This window comes from Haliotis asinina, chromosome 16, assembly GCF_037392515.1.
Source record: "Haliotis asinina isolate JCU_RB_2024 chromosome 16, JCU_Hal_asi_v2, whole genome shotgun sequence".
Classification (NCBI taxonomy): Eukaryota; Metazoa; Mollusca; class Gastropoda; order Lepetellida; family Haliotidae; genus Haliotis; species Haliotis asinina.
The window spans coordinates 45,861,973-45,887,407 of record NC_090295.1 but is presented as its reverse complement, the minus strand read 5'-3'; the positions used below and the strand labels follow the sequence as shown (position 1 = coordinate 45,887,407).

Genomic DNA, 25,435 nt, shown 5'->3' with positions numbered 1-25,435 from the left:
TTTCGCTTTAAGTGAAGCAAAGCTATATTTCCTCACATTCAGGTCCTGAATGTCTTTTATCATTGGTGCTTCTTTTCAGTTTAAAGGAATTTTGGCTTCTATCAAAATAACATAATTCAGTGACAAGGCGTAGTGAATTTCATTTGTCTCGCTGGCTAAAAGGAATACAACGGACTCACTGCAGTAGAAGAACGTTTTATCACGGAATACTGGCGTGATGTCCAGATCATGTCTTACGGAATAGTCTTTGACATTTACAATGGGCGGATGACACTCCCTAAATAGCCCAGAAGTTAGAGCCGGTGCAGATAAACAATATCGCATCAATTATCTTCAGTAATATTCACATACGCCAGCAGTTTGCGTGATCAAACACACGAACTGAACCGGTAACAAATATCTCCACCCTCACAGAGAGGGATATGTTTGTTAATAGGGATGTAAATATCGGCATCTTCGCCTATATATCCGTTCGACCACATCGGATGCAGGCGAAACCGCACGTAGGATTCCCCCTAATTTCAAGGGCACTGTGACTTTGTGACGTCAGTCGATGAAAACAGCCAATCAGGTTGCAAGGAATTCCCATTGCAACCTCGTTCTAACATTGCAGCATATCTTGAGTGGTTATATATGCATATTGTCGATGTAGGTCGGCTTAGTTCCTTAGAGGCAGTGTGTGGAACATACAAGCAGACAGAGACACAGTATAGATCAAAATGACGGAAAAGCCGAGGGTGTATGTAACAAGGAAGGTCCCTGCCCCTGGTGTTGAACTTCTGAAGACCGAATGTGATCTGACATTTTGGGAAAGCGATGAAGCTATTCCCCGGGAAGAACTACTGAAGAATATCCCTGGATACGATGCCTTGTTTTGTATGCTTACAGATAGCATTGACAAGGAAGTTCTTGAAGCTGCTGGTGAGCGAAATTTAGATATATTTTAATTCAACTGTGATGCTGTGAATTCTTTATAAAAAAATATATATTTTTAGACATATTTTTTAGACATAATGTAATTACTCTCAATTTAGTATAGAGGAAATGGTTAATAGATACAGAGACAGTGCATAGAGCAAAAAAAGTCAAATACCGTTAAAATGTTATTTGATTTACCCAATGGTGAATATTCATTCGTAGACGTGAATGTGACAGCTGGTGTATATGCATCGGGGTATATTGTGTTTATGCAGTATATGCAGACAGATATGTATTTGAATTAAGGTCAGCTGAAGGTAATGTAAGGGTAACCTCAATTCGATGGTATTGTACATGTGTTTTGGAACCGACTCGTTAAAGGCGTGTGATTCACGTTTTTCGAGAGGATTCATTAACAGTATCGCAAAGTGTCCTGTGTCAGGTATGGCATTGACTTTATGCTGACAGTAAAACCTCTGTCTGGCTATTGTTTATCCGTTTGTTTAGGGAAGGTGGTAAATTATTGATAACATCGCGTTTATCTATCATGATAGATAGTTTCACTACGATTTCTGTGTGAGGTCAAAGCTAGTTAGTTACCAGACGTATCGCCTCGGAAGTCCTGAGTTCACCTTGAAGTTGCACAAGGTTACATTCAGGCATTGCAAGGACGGTCGTAATTATGCATAGTTGGGGCCGATTGGAAAATCGATAAAGCCCTGAGCGCGCACGATTTATGGTGTCGCTTTTCACGCGGTGGAAGCGTGTAGAGATTCATATTTAATTTCCTGGAGCGGGACAGAAAGTAACTCGATAGAATTTGAAAAAGCTGATACGTCTTTGGGGTTTGAACTCAAGTGTAAGCGTAAATGTGTCAGGAAACAGCAAGTGAAGTAGCGAGGGACACATGCACTAACTCGGCGACAGGAATCGGTCATGCATGTGAACCAGACCACGAACAACTATCTATATATAGGTCCTTGGCTACTGAGTTGGGGGTTGCTCATATTTTCGGTTTCATGTATATTTTGTTTTTTATCCTGAGGATAAAATGCACACAGGGATACAACTGTGTGTTTAATTCTATACAAGGCCTGGGCTTGATGGTGCATGACGGGCAGTGTTTGTATTAAACTGTATAGTGGTGTATGCTCCATTAATAAATATATTATTACAAAACAAACATAGATTAACCTACATTAGACATATTTCTCCACATTTTATGAAAATTTCTCCATATTGTTTTAAATTGTGGTACGTTTAAGAATTATTTAACATTAACACTCCCATATAAGTTTCCATGAGGGCCACCCGTGAAGATCCGGGTTAGAATAGGCCTTCAACTCATGCTTGTCTTAGGAGGGGACTAACGGGATTGGGTGGCCAGGCTCGCTGACATGGTTGACACATGGCATCGTAACCCAGTTGCGTAGATCTATGCTCATGCTTTTGATCACTGGATTGTCTGGTCCATACCTGATATTTTACAGACCACCTCTAAAAAGCTTGAATAATGCGGAGTGCGGTGCATAACTAAACTCACTCCCCCACTCCTAGAACATGTTTTTTTCCGAAAAGACAAAGAACAAAAGTACACTGATTTATGTTATGTGATGACATTTTATTATCAGAAAACCCAGTGTGTTTTGACCCTGACCCCGAAATTGTCATAGCTTTGTATTCCCTCTGATCCACTGCGAAACAATGACCGGTCCTTTGGCATGTTAAACTGAGACAGGACATATGTACATACATACATAGGTACATACCAATGAGTGGATCTGCATTCGCCCCAGGAAACTAACACGTGTTGGACGTGCGTCAATATCAAACATCAATTTGAAAACGTTTAGTGATGATGTCGTATTTCCTGTAATAGCAGGTGCGTGGGAAACTTACATTTACAGTCACTATATGTTGGGGTTTTATCAACCATGTACTCTCTGTACACATAGGGAAGTCATGCTTCATTCACCCGCCCCGTATACCTGGGGTCCAGTGGGTATTTGGGTGTCAGATATTTCAGGTCACTGATCATGAAACCGAAAACTGTTTGTCGTCGGGGTATTGAATCAGAATACTCACAGGACTGACAGGACTTAAATGGCCGCGTACCACGATAGCGTTGGGTTCATTCTACTCGAGAATAGTTATTAACTTTGTCTGATTCTAGGTCAGTAGAAATGGAAGACTGACTTTGCGAATATTTAGGACTGATATAGACCAACAGCTAGTCGCTGAACATTAACATTATAAATACATTAAAAGCGGGGCGAGAGACATTCTTCATTTTCAGTTCTGGACTTGCCTATTTTCTAGACTTGTGTTGGTTTTCTTGGATATATTTGCTTGAGGGTCAGTATGGCAGATTAAGATAGATGTTTTCAGTCAGTGACGATAAACCATGCTCATCTTTATCAGGACCGATGATGTAACGAGATTTGGCACGAGTTTAGGTAATTACCCGAAACTTGTGGCGATGAGGTAGCCTAGTGGTTAAAGCGTTCGACGAAGACTCTAGTTCGATTCCTCACAAGGATACAGTGCGTGAAGCCTATTTCTGATGTCTCCGTCGGGGATATTGCTTAAATATTGCAACATACGGTGTGCAACGAAACACACTCATCCAAGTCGTTGGGGTAGCCTAATGGTTAAAGCACCCACTTGTCACACCGAAAACTTGAGTTCGATTCGCCTCATGGATACATTGTGAGAAGCCCATGTCTGGTGTCCCACTCCATGTTGTTGCTGATACATTGCTAAAAAAGGCGTGAACGTCATGAATAGCAGTTTGTAAATGCAATACACACGATGTTTGTTACTCCGAATATTCCACCATATATAATGGTTTGACGGGTCAGGTCAGGGTTAGGGTCAGGTCACTACCTGGGTCCTGTCAAAAAGGACAAATATGGTGAAACCAATATTGTTTGTAAGAATGGAGCAGTCTATTTGGAAATCTAATTCCATTTTTCCAAAGATGTTGACAAATTTTTTCCCTTTTTGTACCTGTTTTTAGTGATGTATTTAATGATAAGAGGGGGCGAAATATTTAACATGTTCTCATTTTTCACATACAGGTCCAAAGCTGAAGGTCGTAGCAACGATGTCGGTGGGTTACGAGCACATCGACCTGGAAGAATGTCGCCGCCGTGACATTGTTGTTGCCAACACCCCTAACGTATCCACGGACAGCGTTGCCGAGCTGACTGTGTCCCTGCTTCTCTTGACATCCCGTAGATTATTAGAAGGTGAGCAGTGCCAAGTTTTTCCCACAGACCTCAGCCGCCGTTGACGCAAGTATGCGATACAGAGAGACGAGACTGTTTGTTGCAAGGAATGCTGTGTCGGCAAAACGCTTGCAGCTGTTTTCAGTCTAACGAAGTAAACTGTTGCAGGCCTGTCAAGGCTATCGGCGCAGGTCATCAATATATACTTCTTTCTAAAAGGGAGGTTGTAATACATATTCTGGTGGTTTTCTTTCCAGATACATATGTCAAAAACATTACGATTTTCTTACGTGCCAAACAGAATTGGCGCAATGTTTGGGAATTTCTTTTTAGGCAGTTATGATTCGTTAGTACATTTTCTTACCATGAAGACGGCCATAAATCAACTCTTGCGACTTCTTAGCCGACTTCATAGCCGAGTTGTGAGGGTTGGTGTCTTACACGGTAGACTCATTGTTCCTTGGCGTAATGGATCGTGTTGTGAGGGTTGGTGTTTGGACAATAGACTGTCAGTGTTCCATGGCGTAATGGATCGTGTTGTGAGGGTTGGTGTTTGGACAATAGACTGTCAGTGTTCCATGGCGTAATGGATCGTGTTGTGAGGGTTGGTGTTTGGACAATAGACTGTCATTGTTCCATGGCGTAATGGATCGTGTTGTGAGGGTTGGTGTTTGGACAATAGACTGTCAGTGTTCCATGGCGTAATGGATCGTGTTGTGAGGGTTGGTGTTTGGACAATAGACTGTCATTGTTCCATGGCGTAATGGATCGTGTTGTGAGGGTTGGTGTTTGGACAATAGACTGTCAGTGTTCCATGGCGTAATGGATCGTGTTGTGAGGGTTGGTGTTTGGACAATAGACTGTCAGTGTTCCATGGCGTAATGGATCGTGTTGTGAGGGTTGGTGTTTGGACAATAGACTGTCATTGTTCCATGGCGTAATGGATCGTGTTGTGAGGGTTGGTGTTTGGACAATAGACTGTCAGTGTTCCATGGCGTAATGGATCGTGTTGTGAGGGTTGGTGTTTGGACAATAGACTGTCATTGTTCCATGGCGTAATGGATCGTGTTGTGAGGGTTGGTGTTTGGACAATAGACTGTCAGTGTTCCATGGCGTAATGGATCGTGTTGTGAGGGTTGGTGTTTGGACAATAGACTGTCATTGTTCCATGGCGTAATGGATCGTGTTGTGAGGGTTGGTGTTTGGACAATAGACTGTCAGTGTTCCATGGCGTAATGGATCGTGTTGTGAGGGTTGGTGTTTGGACAATAGACTGTCAGTGTTCCATGGCGTAATGGATCGTGTTGTGAGGGTTGGTGTTTGGACAATAGACTGTCAGTGTTCCATGGCGTAATGGATCGTGTTGTGAGGGTTGGTGTCTTGGACAGTAGATTGTCATTGTAACATGACGTCATGGGTCGGGTTGTGAGGGCTGGTGTCTTGGACAAAAGCGTGTCATTGTTCCATGGCGTCATGGATCTTGTTGTGAGGGTTGGTGTCTTGGATAGTAGACTGTCATTTAGGAGATAAACATCATGTGTTGGCCAATTTTCGGGTGTTATTAAGTATTTGAAGCACGGGAATGCATTTGGAACCGACGGCGTCAGCCGGAGGTTTCAAATGAAATATTCCCGTGCTTCAAATACTCAATAACTCCCCAAAATTGGCCAACACATGATGTTTATCGACATTGTAAACAAAAAAGTAAACCAAAGGGGTTTTACTGCCTGCACTCGTTTACATCGAGTATGAGTACAGCAGTAAAGTGTCATCAGCTGGCCCCTTCAGCTGGTTCCCATGGTAACGTCTGGAGTTGCTCATTTGTGACGTCATTCTAACTTTACGTCACAATATGATTTGAATGACGTCACCACTGTTGATGACACAACAAAACAATTGTTTACGTGTAAATACGCAGTGAATAGTCTTCCAGTTTCCGGGAATCTAATACCATTTGATCATGTTTTTCAACCAATCAGATTACAGAACACAGTGACTTTTGGTTTACAATGTAACATGACGTCATGGGGTTGGGTGTCTTGGGCAATAGATTGTCATTGTAACACGACGTCATGGGTCGGGTTGTGGGGGGTTGGTGTCTTGGGCAATAGATTGTCCTTGTATCATGACGTCGTGGATCATGTTATTAGGTTTGGTGCTTTATCATTATCTAAGAGGATACCTGTATTTTTGTATTTTGCGGCACAAGCCCGTGTGGAATGAGTGTCAACCAACATTGGTGAGTTTATGTGGTGTGACTGTTTCAGGTATACAGGCGGTCAAGTCTGGAGAGTGGGGACCATGGAAGCCCATGTGGTTGTGCGGCATAGAGATGACCAATAAGACAATTGGGATATATGGTCTTGGGCGAATAGGATACGGAGTCGCTCGGCGTCTGAAACCATTCGGAGGCAAGAAAATCATCTACAATGACGTCGTGAAGGTGAGCTACGCTGACGACATTGGCGCTGAGTACGTGTCCTTCGATGAACTTTTGGAGCAATCGGACTGTATTTGCATCTGTTGTAATTTAACGCCACAGACGAGACACAAGTTCGACGCTGCTGCGTTCAAGAAGATGAAGTCGACGGCAATATTGGTCAATTCCGGAAGAGGCGGAGTCATCCAGCATGACGACTTATATGAGGCTCTCCTCAACAAAGACATCACAGCAGCCGGCCTGGACGTCACAGAACCGGAACCTTTGCCAGCCGATCACAAGTTGGTATCGCTCAACAACTGCATAATTCTGCCACACATGGGAAGTAATACATGGGAGTCGAGAAATAGCATGTCTCTGACGACCGCTAAAAATATTTTATCGGTGTTCCACAAAGAGAAGGTGTTTGGACAAGTTTCGAGTAATTAATCAAACTGGTCGCTTGTCCCTCATCAGTCTGTCGCTACGCAACAGTCGAAGGGTGCCAGTTTACCTAAATGCTTTGTGGTCAACGCTCAAGATGGAGAAATGAATCTTCAAGTGTTCAGTTTGTTTTACAATCCATTAACATCCCCTGTATTCAGTTATCGTGCAATGACTCTGTTTAGTGAAGATGTATCCAGACAAAATCATCTCTCTGTCAATATGAAGTGAAACGAATCGTTTCTAAAATTGTATTTTGAAATGGACTAATTAGTTTTATTGGACTTATATACTAATGGTTCACCTGATGTGACTGATACCGATTCAGTTGTTTTGGAGTCATTTTGTTTATATTGAGTGCATGAATATGTGAAATATTGCTAGCTTTGAACACAAATATCCATCAGCATTATATATGTACGCAATGTTTTGATATTCGCTCAAACCTTCCCTGAGCCGCCAGTGATCAACACTTTTCAGTCCAGAAACTCGTGCTTGTTTCAGTGTTCTGTCCCCCTCTAGATGATACTGCTTTTGTATGGTCTGTTATTCGTAAGAGTCAACAGTTTGTCTACGCCATACCAGGGGTTTGTCTATGGTGGTAAAATACCTCCCCGCAGGATCACTTGGGGCTGGCGGTCGCTGGCGGTCGTGATGTGACCAACTCACTCACCCACTCACAAAACCAAGAGCAAACATGCTAGTCACGCGCTTTCACTCAATTTACAGCATGAATACGTTGTCCTTGACATTGGTTTTGTCGAATGTCAAGGTCAGCTACTTGGGTACGGTGTCTGTATCGAGACAGCGAGTATGCAAACATTTCACTCCGTTCAAAGCATTAAACGAGCAATGTCACGGCGGGCAGCACCAATGATTTCAAATTATGGGGGTTGTCATTGGGTCTGAAAAATTACACTGAGCTCTAGTTTCCAAAGAAATCTTGATAATACTCGGAACGACATCGAGTGGATTATTCACACCGATCTTGTTTGCAGAACTGTTGTCTTCAGCTACAGTCTAACACCTTTGTCTGTACCTAACGGGTGTCCCGAGGTGAAATTTTGGTTCCTTCGTATTCTTTGCTTTAAAATATTCGGTTATGACAAACCGCGGTCAACTCGGTGTTTTCACGAAGGACCCTTCTACCTCGACACAATAGTGGTCGTATTAACATTCACTACTATGTTTTTCTCCGGTGCAGTTGCCAAATCTATGCCTGTTTCCTTGACTCGCTGCCAAAGTTGTTATTTTACAAGAATGTATCACCGGTAATAAGTTGTTTTCACTTGTCCAAGTGTGTCAGCTATTTTACGAGGCTGATGAGCCTACGATTGTCTGTGATTACTAACTCACTTACACGACCACGAGTCATATAATGGTCAGAATGCCCGGTTGAAAGCGATTTCAGTTACAAATGGGAATATTCCTCCCTGTAATTCAATGATAAAAACACTTTCACCTATGGGAAATTCTCAACAATACCTGCCGGCTTTGCACGTCACGGTGTACAAGGTCCATGGAAGTCGGCTGGGTCTACAACTTTTAGTATAAAGGACATATATTTTTAGACAACTTGACAATTCTCAACTATCGTGTACTATATCATTATGTACTGAATGTATTGCCGTTGACATTTATCATGTCTGTTATATACTTGTTAATGTACAATTTCCAAAATCTTTGGAAATTTTGTTACGCCATTTATTCGAATGGTATGAGTAGAGTTAGACAGTTAGGAACTATTATGTTTTATAGATTATTATTTTAGTTTTTTCCTTGTATATTTATGTTAAACTGACCGCGAAGTCCTGTATGATTTACGAACTATGGGAAATAGGAACATGTTTATTAGAGAGTTGTTTTGTCCTTGTTATCCAGACATTCCTGACTCTGTGTGTGGGCGGAGAAGTATCCAAAAGCCTTCACGCGTCCTGTCCAAAACCTGTTCGATACCCAACATGGATACAATATGCAAGAGCATGTATAAGTTTTTTCCGCCGTCATAATGCTAATTTATGCTTTAAACAGACTTGTTCCTTCAGGGAATGTTGTTCAACAGTCGGAAAGTTTCCTTACGTTTCGAAGGCAATTATTGAGACTGGAAGATATAATTTTGGAAAACATTATGCCACCTGGGCAAGTGACGAATGACGAGAGTAAACAGAAAACTGACTCGAGGTTTGATACAAGGATATATACATGTATATTTAGATATGTGATCCTTTTATTCGAACTATTGAAATTTTGAAATTAGTCAGCGCAGATGTTAGTTCTGACCTAGAACAGATGTGTAGACTTATTTGTCCAGTCGAAACAAAAATAACCAAACGCAGTTTATTACAATTACTATTTCGGTTTAACAAAGTTCTAGTACTATTTTACCATGTGTATTTTTGCATGTCTCACTTTTCTATTAACCATGTTTTATTGTGTTTAATGTGCCATGTAGACTAGTCATTTCGTTGTAAAATAAAAAATACCATAAAGTATCATTTGAAGGCTTTTTTGCTTTGTTCTTTGACTTATTAACTAATAGTCGTATTTGTAAATGTGGCGACCAATTTAGCTCTCATGGGTGATCACGATCACTCATGTAAACATCCAATTTTATTTAAATCTAGAGATGAGTTCTCGAAATAAAGTTAAATCTGAGATTGCCACTCAAATTTGCAAAATGCATTTTCCGAATAAACAGAACCAGATAACAAGGTGCACCCCTTCACAGCGATAGACCCAGTCAGGTGTGACATGGTGACGGAATGCATTAGGATTCACTTGATTAGGTCAAGCTGAACAAGCTGTAATGTAGAGGTACCAGACATGGGTGAGACATATAAATGTCACGAGGCGGTGCAGAGTCAGGAGTTTTAAAAGCAATAAATCTGCCTGATTTCCTGGGTAGGCTGCGCTGAGGATTCGCTGCAGCGTAATCCCAAGAGAGAGGCGGGGCGCAGCATACCTAGGGAACCAGGCTGGTTTGACATGGCGCTCCTCGACTTCAGCCTGAATTCCAAACTTCAAGGGCGCTAGCATTTTGAGATTGTAGACTAAAAAAACACAAAAAATTGTGTTTTATCGGTCCGACTGATAACAGGCACATCGAGACTTGTTTGTCATATTTCTGCCATGGTGTCAAGGTGACCCTATACGAAGGTCAAGGAGACCACTGAGACATCCTTGACGTCACAGACGGTACCATGTGACAAAATAACAATAAGTTAAGTGCTCATCAACCTGTCACCGGAAATCCAATATATGACAGGTAGATCAACGTGTGACCCCTAAAACCTTTCGCGTTGACAATTTCAGTTAAATAAGTATTTATAAAAGTATTTATAAAATTTGAAAACGCAAAGGCATAAAGGTAGTTGTTTGCACCAGTCAAATCATCAAATCTATTTAGTTGTCAATATGGAATGAGTGGGGCCGTCAAATACATGAGAGCTTTATCTGGAACCCGAAGAAGTTCGTGTACAATGAAGATATTCAAAAACATCAGTTTAACTAGAATAATGGATTAGTGCAGTTTGGATCTTCATTCTCAGCTCCATGAGGATTGTACAGCCCAAGCTTCTTCAGCGGAGCTAGAAGGTTAAAGATCACCAGTTACCTTCTCAACTTAAATATCGGCCTTGTTCCCAAGGTGCTGCGCTGAGGTGTAAAGAATCTCTTTACCTTCTCGTCCTATCGGGTACCAATTCAGAATATGTGCTTTAGTGTAGGAGAGAAATGAAGTTCCTTAGAAATTCTTAGAAACCAGACCATAAGAATCGTCGTGCTTGCAGTCTGGACAAGTGCTAATGTGCTGCCACGGCAACGATCTCAACCAGCCATTTTTGAAAAGAACAAAACAAAGTTTCCTTGAAAATGCATTTATTACTCTTTACATGAGAAAGAAGCATTATCTGTAAAATTGGAAATACACCGATCATGTCAATGGATCACATTGTTAAAACCTTGTCATCAGTTATTTTCCTTTGATAATTCGTCGACACATTTCTTGAGACCACGAATAGCGACGTCAATGTCTTGTTTCGTTGTCTCCCTCCCCACAGAAAAGCGTAACGCATTTCTGGCAATGTCTTCAGGAATACCACTGGCCAAAAGGATAGGGGAGGCTCTGGAATGTAATAGGATATCATTGCTTCGTGAATAGTAATACTGCCTATTGGCTTTGATGTATCAACACATGTCGGACGTATTCGGCAGCAATTAAGGAACATTGGATATCAGTTGATTGGTGGCGTAGTAGGTTTCACCACACGACTTAAAGTGTGTAAGTAGTGAGGCAATGTGAGAAATCGGAACAGGCTAGGAACACCAAATATGAGTTTTACACTAACAAATGGGACCCAGGTAACAGAGGGCGATCAAGCCCTTCAAAGCACTTGGTGAACGAGCGCTTTAACCCTGCAACACCGTCACCACACGACATCTAATGCCTGTTGAAAATTGGGGACTCAGAGATAGCAATTAATTTGTTTGGGGGTGGGGGTGGGGTGGGGGTGTGGTGTGGGTGTAGTTACTGTTTAAAACACTTTTTCAACAAAGTTCCAACAACAAAACCTTTGGGCGGACTCTTCCAGTCTTGGAGTTATATCCCAGACGTTCCCAGCGTTCGGTTTGCGTTCCACATTGCAAACATCGACAGTCGATGCAAGCACATTTTGCTTCTCTTTTCTTGTTTTTTTTTTCTTTCTTTTGTTAAATGTAGATCCCTAACCACTTCTGCATCCTCAGGAAATGAATGATAGAAACGGTTGGTAAATAGACAGTGCAGACAAAGCCGCCATTCGAACCAACCTGCGCTATCATGTCATGACATTGGGTCACTGAAACAGCACTCCGAACTCGAGATGATCACACCACTCTGTCCCATGACCCTGTTTACAACGCTAAATGCCTGAGCGTCATACGGAGACTTCATAACAGAGTCTAGGCATGCACTTCCGACCTTGGTGCTGATAAACAGGCTCAGGTTTCAAACACTTTGACACACTTTCCAAACAGTGCTAGGGAAATGTAAGAATTGTGCCTGTCTTTTAGGATCTCACAGAAGCTCTAAAATCGTCATCCAGTAATTGGTATGACGCATGCCACCCTCCAGAAATTCGTCGTGGCCACAGATTTGTACGGGGTTTCTATAAACAAACAAGATTTTCCCCACTGCTTCACCCGCACGGCCCTTCAAGCTCAGAAAGACCATCACACAGACAATTAGGATGTAGGGTCATAAGTATCCCGACTCAACCAAACATTTTAATGCCATGAAAACAGCCCAGTTGTAAATTCATGTTATATTATAAATTTATTGTATGTTTATATACGTCATATTGTGTTATGTAGTACAGTCACACAGGAAGCTACAACAAAATCCAGAAGATGTACAGTGACTTCACTTCATCAAAACTGGAGGGTAAGTTATTTGGAAGTAATATTCCAACTTTATCTGTATTTGTACTTACCACTCATGATAGTAACAGACACGTCTTTTAATGTATGCTTTGTATTAGTAGTAAAGTAGCTCGTTCTTATAGAAATATGACAGAACGTGCCACACTTTGATATAGAATTTATTTCATAAGGTTCAGAGATAACAGCATAATCTAAGTTTGTTTGAGAACAATAGTGCGCAAAATGTCTGTTTCGGGCATGGATTATGTTCATCTCAGACATGACTTTCTCATGAAATTTAACTGTGATAATATCTGAATATATTATTTTAAGGTGATATGAAAGAATGTCTGGGAAAGTAAACAGATAAAATAAGGCGTTATTGGTGTGGAAATTGTACATTTTCTGTATGAAATCATAGGAATGGCTTTATAAACCCACTTAGGAGCAAAACCTGTGTAGTGTTTATGTGTTGGAAAGACAATATATATGTTGTTTGTGTATGAACTGTAAACATTTTCACAGAACGCTATGAAGTAAAAATTTAATAGAGCTGTCTTTGCATAATTCACTGTAAAATTCTATTCTGCTATAAACATAGAACTTGAGACATGTCATCAGTCTCTGGCACCCATTAATTTGTGTTTCTGTATTTATGGTCATTATGTGGTATGAGTTACATAATGTAATGACGTAAAATTGAGGAATGGAATGATAAAGTATCGGACAATATGTTAATGATATACTATACTGTTGACTATTTCTGAAAATTTTGAAGCATTTGTGGTGAGGATGGACAGTTTTATTAAATGCATGTCCCTTATTTGGGTGCGGTTGAGAATGACAACTTTGAAGATATATGTATTTCATGAGTTAACAGATTGCTTTCAAAACCTTTCCATAATTTCTCTTAATACTATGCAGGTCTCCTGAATGGATAAAGGATATCAAAATGAGGGTACCTACTTCAATTCATACTCTACAGACACTGACGTGTGTTGGTGACACTGACACGCTATATTTCCCCCTTGATGAATTTGTAAACTTACTTAAAGTAAGTAACAACCCTGAAGACAAAGTGGTACGGAAGGACAATATATGGAATGAAATAGTACGCAACAATTACCCTGTGTTCGTGTGGAGAATGCAGTGGAATATGTATCTTTTTAATCCATCATCAGATTTTCATTCAATCACATTATTGGTAATGAAGTGTGTGGAACTATTTGTAAACAAGTCACTAATGCCTTGCTCTTTGATGAAAACAGTTCACCATCAACGCAAGACCTTCACCCAAGAACTACTATACTAGGATTGTATCAAACACTTGCAGATTCTAAACGTTTTTGTAACGATTACATTGCTCACATCTTTCAGGAGTTGAACTTATCCGGTGTTTAGAATTCCCGCCTACCCGACCCGCCCAGAACGGTCTTTATTCATCTCGGAATGGTCTAATTTCAAAAGTTGCCTCTCCGGTGGTCTCGTAGACGTTTTTACCCCTAAGCTGCCTAACTGGCTAACAGTATACTTTTCATAGTATCAGCAGACAGGTTCAGATGGACTCAAAATCATCTAAGAAGACCTGACTTCATACCCAGGTCAAACAAAGCTTTGAAGAGTGCTGTTGTGTTTTAACAGCATTTAGATGCAGATGCTGCTGAGAAAATGCACTGCCGACTCAGACAATGACTCAGATTTGTCCGATCTTGATTGTGATTGCGAGGCAGAAAATGTAACAGATTTATTAACCAGGTCATGTAGCTTACATGCAGTAAAAACAGTATTCAGAAACCTGATTATTTTCGTTTTTTATTGTTGAAAACCGGACAGGCATGTTTGTATCCGGAATGGTAATATTTTCAAGTTACCAGTCCGAATGTTTGGCTTGAAATTTTGGGAGTTTTAAAGACTGACTTATCTGAGTTAGACATTCCATCTCTGTTTAGTAGCTACAAGGACACCTTTCAGTTACATTGCTGAGAAAAATATGTCTGTTTGAAGGGCACTTTCATCTACAATATCCTCATGTTTCTCCCCACATGGGTAAAATATGTGAAGCCCATTTTCTGGTGCCCCCCGCCGTGATATTGCTGGAATATTGCTAAAAAGCGACGTAAAACTAAACTCACTCGCTCGTTCACTCTAGTTTCTGATGAACTTCGTGAAGCTGGCAAAGGCAGATGGACTTTCTATGACCAGTGCAACCAGAGTTCACAATTATGTTCAAAATGTACAAAGATAAAACGTGATTCATTCCAATATAACCCCGAGTATACGGACAAGGAGACAGACGCGGACTCTACTTTACATACGTCATTGTGTATTCTCATTGTCTATTTCCATAAACAAAAATCAGTCTTTCTTTCCATGAAATTGTGCAATGAGGTCATACGTAGGTGTGGGTGTGTCTCTTTGACTGATTTGTTAATGAAGCAATTCAAAGTCATCGAAGCAAAGGGATGCAACAAATGGGATGTTGACGAGTCAACATAGTGGGTATCCATGTGTAGATATATGGGAGATATCAGCATGGGAAAGAAAAGTCTTTATGGACATGCGTGAAACTAGTCCCTTGTCAGATCACTATCCAGACAGCCATTTACGACACTCCCTCCCACATACAAGGATCGTTTACACATATGAGCAGCATACAGACAGTACCTAGTAACTGCAGCATTATAGAAAATATTCGCATTCTACCATGACTTCAGTAAATGCTGGATTGTGATTGATTAATTAAAGCCATTGAGAGGTATAATCAAATTCTTTCAGAGGTGTATAATCACGTTATATACCTCTGATTTTCCAACACGGTAAGTTTATCTCCTAACTGTGAGAATTTGGAACTGAGAAAATCTCTATTCAATGCCACAAACAATCCAGGGGGTGTCTCTTTGACCCATTTGTTATGGAGTATTAATGTGACGAACATGAAACCGATAAACTTGCTATTCAACGCCGCAAACAATCCAGGTGGACTGGCTATTTATCATATATTCATATGACTACTCATGTAATGTGACAGTATGTCAGGTGTTTTACCTAGTGGTGTGACCAGTTATGCTTGGACTCGGGCAGGTATGTAATTGTTCAGGGAGGATTGGTGCAATGCTTAATAACTTGTAGCACGTACGCCGGTGACTCTGCGAAACTGAAGTCACAGGCCATTAGATTCAAACATTCTTCAATGATCGTGGTTTGAGGTAAGTGTTTGATAGGCTTGTTGGAGTTTCTAGAGTCAGTAATAAAGTGTGGAACTTCGTGTTTCTTGCACAAAGCGACGTTTCAGTGTAGATTCTTAAACCGTGATCAGGTGACGACAACCTAGAGGTGTGTACATACATGATATGTTGTGACAAACCTGAGATTCACATTATCAGCAGCATATAATTGAGTAACAAGTGCTACACGACTGGGTACGACCAGATGGGGAGTGGAACAATTAATTGCACGGCCATGAAGGTTACACTTCACACTTCTTAAAGGTTACAGAACGTGGCGAGTCGTGACAAAGAATAAGCAGGGCAGATTAAGTATTAAAAACAGAAGAATACAAAGCAGACAGGGTGCTAATTGATAATGCCTGTTGTGTGATTAAGCCAAGCCCAAGGTGCTCCAATGATTCTCGCTATGCATAGCCTCAAATATATTGCTAAATTTCAATAAGACTAAAGGGCCATCCATCCATCCATCCATCCATCCATCCATCCATCCATCCATCCATACATACATACATACATACATACATACATACATACATACATACATACATACATACATACATACATACATACATACATACATACATAATGCAACATTATGGCTTGAAAAAAAATGTCCAAATTTCGGGCTAGTGAATTATTTTGTGGGCTAGTAACTTTCAACCAGTAAAAGAAAACAAACAAAAAAAACAAAACCCATCATCTGTGAAATGAAAAAACAACAAAGCCTTAAACCAAAGGTAGCCTGACAAGTGAAATTTGGAAACTATGTGGTGCACTTATCCAAACAGCTGTGTTTTTATTGCTCATTTTATTAATCTTTGGTTTGGACCCGATTATTTACAGGAAGACATCATAAAAAGGCTGGTATATTTGTCAAAGTGGCATGCACAATATATCATCCTCCAGGCTTCAGCACATTAATGGCCACCAATGTCATATGGCCATGAATACAATAGCAACTACCAATAAAATTGAATGGCGACACAGCTGCTAGTCACATGATACTTACCTGTTTTGAGAGTGGCATGCTGCCCCAACACTGGCCTGAATATGCTCAGCCCGACTCAACACCTTGTGACCTTCAATACAAAATGTGTGACCTGGTGGTAAGGACAGATAACTCTTGACTTACCTGCATCAAGGCCAAGATAGTACACCTGGTTGACACACCTGCCTGTCACACCTGATTGAGACACATGTATTGATGGAATTTCTGACCACATCACTTTAATTTTTAACATAACAGTTCATCAATGCGACATCCTGTTTAAGGTTGTTTCCCAAAATACTTAAAGTAATGGGGAGATTCCTTTAAGATACATAGGCTAGAATCTAATGTTTGGCGACAAAGCTATAAATGGGGTTAGCTTAAGGCACTCAGGATAAGGGTCGCCCTGTTATTGGTCCACAGTGAAAGATCTACTGATGAGAAGAGGGTGCGAGTTTAACACAAAGAGAGTGTTGGTGTGACAGCAGAGAGAGAGAAGCTAAACCTTGGAGGCTGTTCCATGTGTTTCACCACACACAAGTTACTGAATACAAGATGAAATGGACACACTCGTGCGTGTTATGTTGTTAGAACAACCCTACTTGGTCACATATGAACAACTTATGCACACCCACTCCCAGCAATGCCATGAGACCTCTAGCATCTAAGACCTTGTGAAATTGCATATGGTTGTAAAACAGAAATTAAAATGCACTTCTTTGAGTCTTTAAATCCAAACATAACACTTCTGACCTTTCAATGCCATTGTTAAAGTATCTACATGAATACATCTGCTGTGCATTGTATGTCAAGGAAATGTAGGTCAACACTGTAACCTTCAAAATACACATGGAAGCATACACGAGTTACTTCCCTTTACTACAGACTTGGCAATGAAATGTTTGTGGAGGATTTTATGGGGGAACAATTTAAACAAAATAAATAGTGAAATATTAGCCTGCTGCCATTTCACTGGCCTTAGCATGTTATTTATTTTGGAGAGAGACCCTAGAGGATGTCTGTCACTGCCTTGAACACACAAATATTTGAAGCCAAGTGGATACTTGACAAATTGAATATGACAAGGCATGTTTACCCACTGTCCCAGCATACTATAAAGCTGTATTATTCATACACACAGATATATATTTCGAGGTGCTGTTCATTCTGGGATCAAAAGTTGACATACAAGTTGGCAGCAAGCACTAAATATTGAAGTGTGTTACTGAGTGAGATGGGTTTTATGCTGCTTTTAGCAACATTCCAGCAATATCACTGTGGGGGGTACAAGAAATGGGGAATCGAACCAGGGTCTTCAGCATGACAAGCAAACGCTGGGCTACCAACTGCCCCTAAATACTGAAAACACTGTAAAAATATGATTAAGAGATGAAACGTGTATACTGGCATTACACAATCACTTATGAAACATAGTGAATAAATAATAAGTTCATTTCAGGAGGGTTGAGGATGGGTGGATGAGCTGCACTACACAGTTGTCTCCCTTTGGATGTATGAATATCAATCAGTTGTATATCAGCAGTGTGTATATCTTACCTTCAAGTCTTTGACCTGTGATGGAAAAGTTGCAAGTGTTCGGCAATCTCTCACTGTTCTTGAATTTACCATTGATGTGTATCAAATCTCCAAATTCTCTCTAAAAAAGATGTATAATGTACTGTTGAGATGTTGACATTTCAAAAGATAAATGAAGAAACCATTTGAGCTGTTCAAGTTGAACTGCCAAAATCCTGGAAAACTTATTTTGATTGATACAAAATATCAGCACTGGTTTCTCGACATCAACATGGACCAAAGGTTGAAACATTAAGTAGTTTACATAGTTTAATAAGGGAAAGGTAATTCTTACAGGTGTGAAGTTGCATACCACTAGAAACCAGACAGTGAATTGTTCCATATACTTCTACAGGTAAAAATCACAATGAACAAATTTAACATGGATCCAAAATACAAAAGGATAATACTTTCAGATGTTAAGGTTCATGCCACTAAAAAGTAAATCTCTCCACATACCTTTAATTGCTCCTCAAGGTAATCTCTGACTTCCTTCAGGTGTTTCTCAAAGACATCAAGATTCCTCACCACAAGTTCTGCTGCCTGAATTGAAAGAAGGAAAAACATAAATTACTGCTGTTATTTAAGATATAATTTGCTAACTTTTTGTGAAATGATTTTCCTGTTTCATAATTAACAGTCTTTATAAAATAGCCATCAAGCTAAAAGGAATTAAGTAATCTATTACAGAATGATGTTAGTCTCAGGCAGTTACAAGTATGAACAGATAAACAATAACACAAGAAGGAAATTACTTTCTATGTTTTATTATTATATTAAGAATTATGAGCATTTAGAGTTTCACAATACATCAGCAGGATGCATGCAAATCAGTCATTGTGACAAAAATATCATTAATTGATGGCATGAAGAATTGAAGATATCACAATCTGAGGCATTGAGTGCACCAGTTGTGAGGAGCTGAATCTGTACCATGCAGAGTTGCCATCCCACCCTTAGGTGTTCTAAGACAGCTTGCAGATATAGCCAGCTCATTTGGTCATGTGGAGGTCAAAAACTTTGAGGTTCCAATCCCACCACAGGAGCTAACAGCTCTGCAGATCTGACAATATAACAGCACACCTCCTTATGACAATCAAGGTACAAAGTGTCTGTCCATTACCTTTCCCAGCCCAGCAATCATACCAGCATTTTCTGTCCTAAAACAATAAAACAGAACTACATTATCAACTTGAGGTTTTCATATGTTTTCTATACTTGTCCTGGAAATTACTAAACATCCTGGGAATCAAGAAATCACTCATTGATTAATTATATTATGAGTGAAAAAACACCAGAAGAAAAGAATTTACTTCATGATATTATTCAAAGCTGTAAAATTAAACTTCACCACTCACTCACTTATTAAAGATGACAACAGTTAAACTGGAATACTGTTAAAAACTGTAAATTCACTCACTTACTCACTCCAAGTCACATTATCAGTCTGATCATGTGACCAGAAACAGAAACGACTTATTAACTGTGGAAAGTCTGTGTGCAGCAAATTCAGTATGTAAGGGAGATAATCGTATAGTAGTAAAAACGTGGTTTTAGAAGTTACATTGTTTGAAAAAATAGACTAGCATCAGTCAGTGGTTATATTACATCTCTGAAAGGAGTTGAATCAATTGTGCGATCCTGACTTAATAGGAATTATGTAACAAGCTGGAATCTGTCCATGTTATTTTTAAAATGCTTGTGTAATTCAATTTTTGAAAAATGAATTCAAGGCCAATTACATTTGTTTGCCATATTGATAAAGTAGTCATGATCTTTGGAAAAAAAAAACTTACTCACTCACATATTAACTATGACACAGGTTAGGTGGCTTGACAAGCTTGACTGCTAGTCATGCAGAAAATGCATACTGGATTTGTGCAGAATATGCAAAAAATGCTTATTTTTAAAAAAAAAAAGTAATAATCATTAGACTAGTGAACATTCAAACAGTCAAGTGAGTCTATGAATTGCACTCACCCTGGTCTGAAATTACTCTCCTGTCCTCCGCCAAAAAACAGTGGGTAGAGTGGTGTCCCCTTGTCTAGATCACGTACGTATATGGCACCAACTCTTGGAGCATAGAACTGCATGAAATAACATATTGTATCAAATTGAATTAATTTATCACTTTCTGCTATTTTTTACAATGGGGGACCACTTGCTTGTAGAAGTGCCAGGTAACCAACAAGTTGAAAGAAATAGCAGCAAGTGACAACAAAATAATGATTGCTTGTTGAACAACATTTCTATTCTGGTGTCTAAAATTATGAGACAAATCATCAGTTGGTCTGTCAATTTAATGTGACTGTGCAAAATTTGGTTGTGTTGCATTTAGTATATTTTGGGTTAGTCAGCAATTCATCAGTCTCAAATGAAATCAGACAGACTTCAGTCTGCTAAATAATGTCCACAATCATATAGCTCGGCAACAATAAGATGCCATTACAGATTATCCTCCTCACCTTATGTCCTACAATAGTAAGGTAGTCCACGGGAATGTCGCTGACATCGACCTTGACCTTGCCTATAGCCTGTGCAGCATCACTGTGGAGCAGGATCTTGGAGGTCTCACCTAGATGGCGTTTCAGGCTCCGCACTCGAGAACATATCTTGGAGACTGGCTGCAATGAAACAGTGAGATGTAGTGATGGCACCTGTTATGATAATTAATTTACAATTGTAATCATGGACACATCTCACCTGTATCTCATTGTTGGTCAAATTATGGACTCTGCAGTAATGATGTTGGGAGTGCACTGCACTCAAAAGATTCTTCACTAACTTGAATAACACCTGTCGTGTTGTTGGCCAACATGAGTGGCTCACCTGTACAACACCTGTCCTGTTGGTGGTCACTATCATTGACACACCTGAATAACATCTGTCCCGTTTGTGTCCAGCATTACTGACTCACCTGTATGACACCTGTCTCATTATTTGCCAGCATAACTGTCACCATAATGGTATTTGGGCGGACAGCACTCAACACATCCTCAACTTCAACTCGCCCACTCAGTTTTGAGGCAGCCACGAAGGTACACTCTACAACACAGAAATAGACTAAAATAGAATTTCACAAAAATATTTCACCTGCAAAACCTAACAACAATACTGCACCAGAGCAGTAATTTTGTCATCAGTTCATCAGTACAGTTTATAGTCTTCAGAATAAAAGCACGACATCTAACAGATATATTTTAATTATAACAGAAATAAACATTAATATGTCCTTGCCCTTAAAAAACACATAACACAGACACAATATATCACAACCGTCACCACTAACACAAATGTTTCTCAAGCTCGCATTCACACAGGTAATCTATATATACTACTGACAAAAAATACAGGAAATGATGAAACGACAGTGAATGTGAAATTGCTCTGAACGTTCACTAAATTAAATTTAGGCATGCAGTTCAATATCTGGTGTGTCCACCATGTTTGGCAACACCTTGATGGCATGCTTCTGAGTAATTTCCAGATGGTTGCCCTTAGTATTGCTCGCTTCCCTTCGACTGAGAATGTCCCATAGACATTCAACTGGGGACAGCTCTGGGGACTTAGAGGACTAGTCCAATGTCTGTATGCCCCCTCACAAGAGATAAGTTGTGACAGTTTGGGCCCAATGTTGTCTGGCATTATCATTTTGGAATTCAAAATTCCTGCCGACGATTCTAGCCAATCGAGCCATGACAGGACACAAAATTTCGCCAGCATATCGCTGACCAATAAAGGATTCATTAACGATGACCAGGCCTGATCACCTGTCATGTGTAACCCTGTCCCACGTCACGAGGTTACCTCCCCCATATCACCTCTGTTGCATTAGTGATTGTGAGTTCTCTAGTATGTTTACAGAGGTTAACTTCTGTGTGCACGTGCATCATGTGTTGGTAATGCATCACATGGAATTTCAAGGATGTCATCTGTGGGATGACTCCAAGCCCTGCTAAACTGACTTAGTCTACAATCTGGGACATACCTGCAATTCCTGTAGACACCATTTGCTCCAGTACAAGCTTTACAGAGTCATGTTCTAGGTTGGATGTGATGAAGTGTGGCAGCTGCTTCCTGTGGCTCTCTGTGTTGAGTTTACGATCTTGCTTCAAGTCATCATGGAAAAACTTCACAGCAGTGTCAAGGATCCAGTTATTTCCCTGAAATTTTGTACATTTTGAGGTGAGAAGTAATCAGTTTTTATGATTACTACAGTGACGGGTGTGTGGCGGTATGTAAGACGTGATGAAGGGGATCAGGTGGTTAGTTTTTGCATCCTGTTTGCATAGATTGATGTTCATGATGTTGATCACTGGATTTTACGGTCCAGACTCGATTATTTACATATCGCTATCATATTGCTGTGATATTGCTGAATGTGAACAAACCGAACCAAATACTGTGTTCAACATGAACACTAACACATGCAAACATTTCAGTCAATAAATGTGACCACACAATCCATTAAGAACATCTCATAACAAGCCTTGGTTGTTAGGGATACTTCTAACCCAACATCCTCCTGGCTGAAGAAACAGCAGTCATCATGAAGGCAATATACTCAAATAACAAGAGAGCTCTGAAGGCAACTTCACTCAGATTACAAATATGGTAACAGGTTGGCATCCTCACACCAAGTCAAAAAACGTTTGCCAAGTGCTAGGTTATTTCAATCACAAACATGTTTGTATATATAAACCCATACACTCACCTCTGTCCCTCCTGATGTGAAGATGATGTCTAGAAACAGGGAAAAACAGATTAGGAGGTTGTTCCACATAGCCATTGTAGTGGAAGCACTAACTTCCATATTCTGACATCAACATCGCAATGAAATATGTCCTCATACAGCTGTACGCGAAGGGATCAGAATTTGTTGGCTCTACAGATGTCATTCATGACCGACTCGAGTTATTCCAAGACAAGCTTTAGGTCACAGAAAGGCACAATTGTACAGTTTCAATAGCTCACTGAATGTTAACAGAAAAGAGGCATCAAGGGGGATAACTCTATTCAACCTGGCACAGCAACACTCAGTCTCACGTGTACCACTGTTACTTTTACAAACTTTGTAGCTTCTTTATATTAATCTGACTGACTGAAATATTTGTAATTTTATTGTTGTTGCTGTTTCACATGCACTCAGTACAATTCAATCTGTGTCACTGTATATGGTGTCAATCTGTTAATAGTGGTGTCTGAATAATAAGATCCAGATATTGATACAAGAACATCAATAATGTAATGCAAAAAAGTGTCAAAAAGAAAGATCATGCGTAGAAACTTTGAGGAAGAAGACAAACCTGAAGGTTTGGCACCAATCATTGATGCCACATTCTGTCGGGATTCATTTATCACAGCCTTAGCCTTCTTCCCTGTAAACAATAACAAGTAGTGGAATACCTTTATTTATACTCCAGCATGTGCACTCTTGATCATTACATGCGTAATGGACAACTTAAAGCCATTTTAATGCCCAGTGAATTCTCTTCATTCTGTCAAATGTTCGACAAACTGAAATGTTCACAATTAGGGGTGTAAAGGGTTTTCCTGAAATTACAAGCCCATTTCTGGTGCCCCCTCACCGTGATGTGGTTGGAATATTGCCAAAAGCAGCGTAAAACCATACCCACTCACTCACTTCTGAAATTAGATGACAAGGGGCATAGTGAATGAACAACGGCTGAATAATCCAAATATATGACCTGTCAATCCACTGATATAGATCACAAGCACCAATCCACACACTGGGATATGATGACAGGGTCACAAGACCATCTCCTCCATTAGTACTAGTGTTGAGCATAGGTTGGTGGAGACGATCACTAAATACCCTAATGTACTCTTCCAAACTTAGTAACAATTTCTGTACTTTGAAAATATGTATGTTCTCATCATATTCCCACCTTGTGTGTGTGAACTGGAAGGGTTTCCCCATGCATCACGCAGGGTGTTGGTGATAGCTGTCAGCACGTCCGGGTCTAAGGGAGTAGTAGCATTGTAGTCCAGGTAGACGCTGCATCATATATGGAAAACCATGCAATATTCAATGGTCAATATTAAAAGAAATGATTTTCCATAATTAAATTATCCAAATAGCTATTTTAAAAGAATAGCATTTATACTACAGTTAATGAAGAGGAAATTGATGACATAATTTGGAAAACTGAGTAAAATTCACATTTTGAAGAATTGCTGGTTGTAACAATATAATAACAGTTTCAGCTATTGCTCTGAAATGGTGAGACAAGTAAAGTCTGTTTCTATAAAGTAAACTGCATTAGCTTATAAAGATTTGCTAAATCATACACTTATTTTTTTTCAAATTGTAGCCAAAGAATGTGGTCGTGCACCGAAATGTTTACTTAAAGAGTGATATTTGGATTTGTCACTGATTACTGTTTCCAACAATCATTATGACTACCGATTTTTAACACCAACTACCTACCTGGTTGTTTTGGACATAGTGTACGCCACTCTTTACACATGCACTTCTAAAAATATATTCTTTCGTTAATACATCCACTCATGGTTTGCCACGACAATTACTCGTCTTACAGCTATTTCGTATCACAACCTATTCCATGTTTTATATTTTCTGAAAATCTCCCAGAATTAACAACACCAAAACAAATTAAAATTTTCTGCTGATTTTGTCGCCCTTGAAACTTTAAATGAACTTCTTTACAGAAAAATAATGAGTATTTTAGTCATCATTTTTTTTCTTAACACTGGGTTTTTGTCTACAAAACAATTATAGGCTCTCACCTTACATCGCGTGCCAACAGTAGAACCAGTTTAGAGATCTCACGACCCGGAAGTTGTGTGTGCGCATGCCCAAGCAGGTGCTTGTTTTGTTTACTTCATCAGCTGGCCTTACGAGATGAAGTCTTGAGAAGAATTTTGTACTTTCGGTTTGTGTGTCGTTACTGGAAACCACTGAGTCGATGAAATATTAGCCTGGAAGAGTCCATTTGGTCTGTCTTTGATCTTAGATAAGGTATATCCCTAACTCTATCGAGATTTATTTGAAAATTAAGAGTTTGTGTGATGTTTTCGATGTTTGATCAGTAAGTGGGCAGTGCAGGTATGAAAGACAGTTGTGTGAGTCTGATAGCGATCACAAACCTAGCTTTCCCTCTTTCTTTAGCTTACATTCAGTTATGATCTCCCTGTACTGAATCATCGTATTGAAAGTAATGAATATCAACATTATTCAATAACACGTACCTTG

At 39.8% G+C, this 25,435-nt stretch overlaps 2 protein-coding genes across 5 annotated transcripts; one reads left to right on the top strand and one right to left on the bottom strand.

Annotated features, from left to right (window-relative positions):
* The first annotated feature begins 574 nt into the window (after positions 1-574).
* LOC137268704 (glyoxylate reductase/hydroxypyruvate reductase-like) lies at positions 575-9,518 on the top strand. Its single transcript, XM_067803304.1, has 3 exons — positions 575-921; positions 3,999-4,169; positions 6,416-9,518. Exons 1-3 carry the CDS (start codon positions 720-722, stop codon positions 7,015-7,017), a joined length of 975 nt encoding a protein of 324 aa, XP_067659405.1. The 5' UTR covers positions 575-719; the 3' UTR covers positions 7,018-9,518.
* A 1,352-nt stretch (positions 9,519-10,870) lies between these two features.
* On the bottom strand, positions 10,871-24,974 carry LOC137268703 (selenocysteine lyase-like). 4 transcript variants are annotated; one of them, XR_010955045.1, is made up of 13 exons: positions 24,650-24,974; positions 24,108-24,217; positions 23,505-23,576; positions 22,913-22,941; positions 22,187-22,361; positions 21,116-21,243; positions 20,664-20,822; positions 20,179-20,285; positions 19,322-19,358; positions 18,658-18,741; positions 18,181-18,280; positions 16,645-16,818; positions 10,871-11,134 (listed from the first exon to the last, which is right to left on the bottom strand). XR_010955045.1 is itself a non-coding variant. In XM_067803301.1 (13 exons), exons 1-13 carry the CDS (start codon positions 24,664-24,666, stop codon positions 10,956-10,958), a joined length of 1,248 nt encoding a protein of 415 aa, XP_067659402.1. In that variant the 5' UTR covers positions 24,667-24,974; the 3' UTR covers positions 10,871-10,955. The 4 variants fall into 4 exon arrangements, 3 of the variants coding, with proteins under 3 accessions (XP_067659402.1, XP_067659403.1, XP_067659404.1); XM_067803301.1 differs by having other exon boundaries at positions 16,768-16,818; XM_067803302.1 differs by having other exon boundaries at positions 16,645-16,714.
* Between the last annotated feature and the right edge of the window lie 461 nt (positions 24,975-25,435).